This window comes from Oncorhynchus clarkii, chromosome 29 (genome assembly GCF_045791955.1).
Source record: "Oncorhynchus clarkii lewisi isolate Uvic-CL-2024 chromosome 29, UVic_Ocla_1.0, whole genome shotgun sequence".
In the NCBI taxonomy this organism is placed as follows: Eukaryota; Metazoa; Chordata; class Actinopteri; order Salmoniformes; family Salmonidae; genus Oncorhynchus; species Oncorhynchus clarkii.
In genome coordinates this window covers 37,585,384-37,589,987 of record NC_092175.1, presented here as the reverse complement: position 1 = coordinate 37,589,987, position 4,604 = coordinate 37,585,384, and the positions used below count along the sequence as shown (strand labels likewise).

The following is a 4,604-nucleotide window of genomic DNA, read 5'->3' as shown; positions in this document are numbered from 1 at the left end:
CTAAACCCTCTTCATCACTATTAGTGATTAGACAACCGTGGTATGACATGGCCTACAAGGATTGGAGAAGCAGTTTTAGCGTATCTTCATACTGTACTGTCTTTGTCACAATAGACGACTGCATACAATGCTTTTGGAGCCATCAATACCACATCAATATCGCCATCTGCCGGCCTTTCGGCTAAGTAGAGCCTAATGTTCAAGCTTGGCTACTGTGCCCAGAATGACAAACAAGTTGTTTATCTAAACGCGTTTCTCTGCGGGCGCGTTGTGTTTTGTCCCTCCGAGTCGCCGTGTGTTTGTGTTGTTGGATAGAGACGAAGATGGCGGACGAATTAGACCTCAGTGAACTAGACAGAGTACGGATTTCTGCTGCGGAGCTTCGAGTTGAAGCGTCGAGTTTCGTCAACCACGGGGATGTTCACAGAGGTGAGAACGATCGCAGAAAGTGATCAATATACTAAGAAAGAGAACGCAAAATGAGCTAGCCAAAGTATGAAGTGCCACGAAACTAAGTGGCTAACGCTAACTTGCTAGCTAACGGTAGCTAGGCTCATCATGTGGTCGTTTGTTTTCAAACGCCCCCCCATGCTTACATAGGTATGGGAAACATGTTTACATTGCCAAAGCAAGTGAAATAGATCATAAACAACATTTAAATGAAAAATAAACATTACACTAACAAAACAAAAGAGACATTTCGAATGTTATATTATGGCTATGTAAAGTTACGATGTTGTAACAGTGTAAACAGTTGAAGAACATAATGGAAAATAAATCAACATGGGTTGTATTTAAAATGGTGTTTGTGCTTCACTGGTTACCTTTTTCTTGTGGCAAGTGAAATGCTTACTTACAAGCCCTTAACCAACAATGCACTTTTAAGAAAATACAAAAAAAAAAGTAAGAGAAAAGAATAACAAATAATTAAAGAGCAGCAGTAAATGACAATAGCGGGGCGAAATACAGGGGGTACCGGTACTGAGGCAATATGTACATTAGGTAGAGTTATTAAAGTGACTATGCATAGATAATAACAGAGTAGTAGCAGCAACGTAAGAGGGGGGGATGCAATCCAAATAGTCTGAATAGCCATTTGATTTGACGTTCGGGAGTCTTGTGTCTTGAGGGTAGAAGCTATTTAGAAGCCTCTTGGACCTAGACTTGGAGAATGACGGGGATTAGGGCCTGTACGGGTGTTTGGAGTATATCCTTCCTGTCCGACTCATTAAAGAGAAATTCTTTGTCCAGTTCGAGGTGAGTAATCGCTCTTCTCATGTCCAGAAGCTCTTTTTGGTCATAAGAGACGGTAGCAGCAACATTATGTACAAAACAAGTTCCAAACAATGTGAAAAAACAAACCAAATAACACGGTTGGTTAAGAGCCAATAAGACGCCAGCATCCCCTCCTGCGCCATCTTGAACAGAACATGATTCCAACATTTTAGAATACCATATCAATCAATCACTTTTTATTCGTCACGTGCTTCAGAAACAAAAGGTGTAGACTAAGCAAAATGTTTACTTTACTGCCCTTCCCAACAATGCAGAGAGAGAAAAAAAAGAGAAGTATTAGAAAAATAATAACACATGGAATAAATACAGAATGAGTAACGATAACTTGGCTATATACACGGGGTACCAGTACCGAGTTGATGTGCAGGGGTAGGAGGGAATTGAGGTAGATATGTACATATAGGCAAGGATAAAGTGACAAGGCAACAGGATAGATAATAGACAGTAACAGCAGCGTATGTGATGAGTCAAAATAGTTAGTGTGTAAATGGTCAATGCAGATAGTCCAGGTAGCTAGCTATTGGTTAACTATTTAACTAACTATTTAGCAGTCTTATGGCTTAGGGTATAAGCTGTTTAGGGTCCTGTTGGTTCCAGCCTTGGTGCGTTGATACTGCTTGCAGTGCGGTAGCAGAGAAAACGATATATACCTTGGGTGGCTGGAGTCTTTGCAGCCAGTCAAGATGATCTCACTAGTGCAGCTGTAGAACTTTTTGAGGATTTGATGGCCCATGCCAAACCTTTTCAGCCTCCTGAGGGGGAATAGACGTTGTTGCATCCTCTTTACAACTGTGTAGGTGTGTGTGGACCATGATAATTCCTTAGCGATGTGGACACCAAGAAACTCAAAGCTCTTGACCTGCTCCACTACAGCCATTTCATTGTGGATAGGGGCTTGCTTTGGCCCTCCGTTTCCTGTAGTCCACGATCAGCTGCTTTGTCTTGCTGACGTTGAGGGAGAGGTTGTTGTCTTGGCAACACACTGCCAGGTCTCTGACCTCCCTGTAGGCTGTCTCATCGTCGTCGGTGATCAGACCTACCAACGTCGTGTCGTCGGCAAACTTAACGATGGTTTTGGAGTCATGCACGGCCACGGCTTCATAGTACCGTTTCATATGATATAAAAAAAAACATTTGGTCCCTGCCGATCTAAAAAGCACACACCTATTATAAAATGTTTATAAAGTCAGTTTGGTTTATAAATGTACAACAAAAAAAAGAAGCAACAGCAACTAGTTTCTTGTATGTGCTGTAACGTCCACTTCACTTTCATGCACATCTCAAGTGTGGCAGCTGTGGTCAGCCAGCCACATCCCCTTCCAGCCATCACTCACCTGCTTCTCTCCATCCACTCTTCCTGTGCATCTATTCCACCGTCAGTTTTTAAAATAAGAATTAGAGGTGGTGTCAAGCGGGGATGCAGACCCTGATGAGTCTTCGGTTGTTACATTTGTAGTTTTGAAACATTGGAGCTGCGCCTAGGGCTTGTTACTGTGACTGTATTACCGCCACGCTGGTAGTCACGAGTAATGACTGTAGTTAAATTCCACATGACCGCTTAGTCACGGTAATTCGGCTTCTCCAAGCTCTGATGCTGCTGACGGTCATTAGTATCCTACCAAACTTGCTAACTGCCTGGTACTCAGCACTCTATTGTCCCTCTAATCACTCTGACATCAAAGCAAATGTAATCCCAATAGCTTTCTGTAGGCAAGGAATACTATATTTATTTCTCAACTTTCCCAATATTAAGAACATTGTTTGGCTTAAAACAGGAGTATAGCCTAGCTGGCTGATATGAAAATTAACAACGGGAAAAGAGTCCTCCATTCACTATTTAAGTGCACAGATTACTTGTATTTTTTCCCCTGACCCGCAGGTGCCTGATAATGGTCCATTCTAAACTCATTTCACACACACAGTACCAGTCAAAAGTTTGGACACACCTACACATTCAATTTTTTCCCCCCTTTATTTCTACAATTTTGTACATTGTAGAATAATAGCGAAGACATCACAACTATGAAATTACACATATGGAATCATGTAGTAACCAAAAAATCTAAATCGATTTTAGATTCTTGAAAGTAGCCACCCTTTGCCTTGATGACAGCTCTGCACACCATAGCTAAAACTTATATCCCGGCCCTGGGGCAGCTGTGAGTGTGTGCCATGTCCGTTTTTTGTTGTTGAAATATGGGGCATAGGTGTGCTACATTTTCATGCAGGCGCTCTCTCTCTCTTCTCTCTCTCTTCTCTTCTCTTCTCGGGCTTTATTAACATGGGAAACATATGTTTACATTGCCAAAGCAAGTGAAAAAGATAATAAACAAAAGTGAAATAAACAATAAAAATTCACAGTAAACATTACACTCACAGAAGTTCCAAAAGAATAAAGTAATGTCAAATGTCATATTACGTATATATACACACCGTGTTGTAACGATGTGCAAATAGTTCAAGTACAAAAGGGGGGAAAACAACATAAATCTGGGTTGTATTACAATTACAAACAAATGACATGTTTGTTCTTCACTGGTTGACCATTTCTTGTGGCAACAGGTCACAAATCTTGCTGCTGTGATGGCACACTGTGGAATTTCACCCAGTAGATATGGGAGTTTATCAACATTGGGTTTGTTTTCAAATTCTTTGTGGTTCTGTGTAATCTGAGGGAAATATTTGTCTCTAATATGGTCATATATTGGGCAGGAGGTTAGGAAGTGCAGCTCAGTTTCCACCTCATTTTGTGGTCAGTGTGCACATTGCCTGTCTTCTTTTGAGAGCCATGTCTGCCTACGGTGGCCTTTCTCAATAGCAAGGCTATGCTCACGGAGTCTGTACATAGTCAAAGCCTTTCTTAAGATTGGGTCAGTCACAGTGGTCAGGTATTCTGCCACTGTGTTCTCTGTTTAGGGACAAATATCATTCTAGTTTGGTCTGTTCTTTTGTTAATTCTTTCCAATGTGTCAAGTTATTATCTTTTTGTTTTCTCATGACTTGGTTGGGTCTAGTTGTGTTGCTGTCCTGGGGCTTTGTGGGATGTGTTTGTGTTTGTGAACAGAGCCCCAGGACCAGCTTGCTTATGGGACTCTTCTCCAGGTTCATCTCTCTGTAGGTGATGGCTTTGTTATGGAAGGTTTTTCTGGATCTTTTCTGGATTTTGATAATTAGCGGGTATCTCCCTAATTCTGATCATTGTTTCGTGATCATTATTTGGTGTTTTACGTTGTGCACAGAGGATATTTTTTCTGAATTCCGCTTGCGGTCTCAATTTGGTTTTTGTCCCATTTTGTGAATTCTTGGAT

General features: G+C 41.3%; 1 protein-coding gene across 1 annotated transcript in view; it reads left to right on the top strand.

Annotated features, from left to right (window-relative positions):
- Positions 1 to 303: 303 nt before the first annotated feature.
- Positions 304 to 4,604, top strand: part of LOC139388078 (telomerase-binding protein EST1A-like) — a 36,515-nt gene continuing 32,214 nt past the window's right edge. The window contains exon 1 of the mRNA XM_071134606.1: positions 304 to 429. Within this exon, the coding sequence (XP_070990707.1) occupies positions 324 to 429 (106 nt within the window). The 5' untranslated portion in view covers positions 304 to 323. The remainder of the gene's footprint in view (positions 430 to 4,604) is intronic.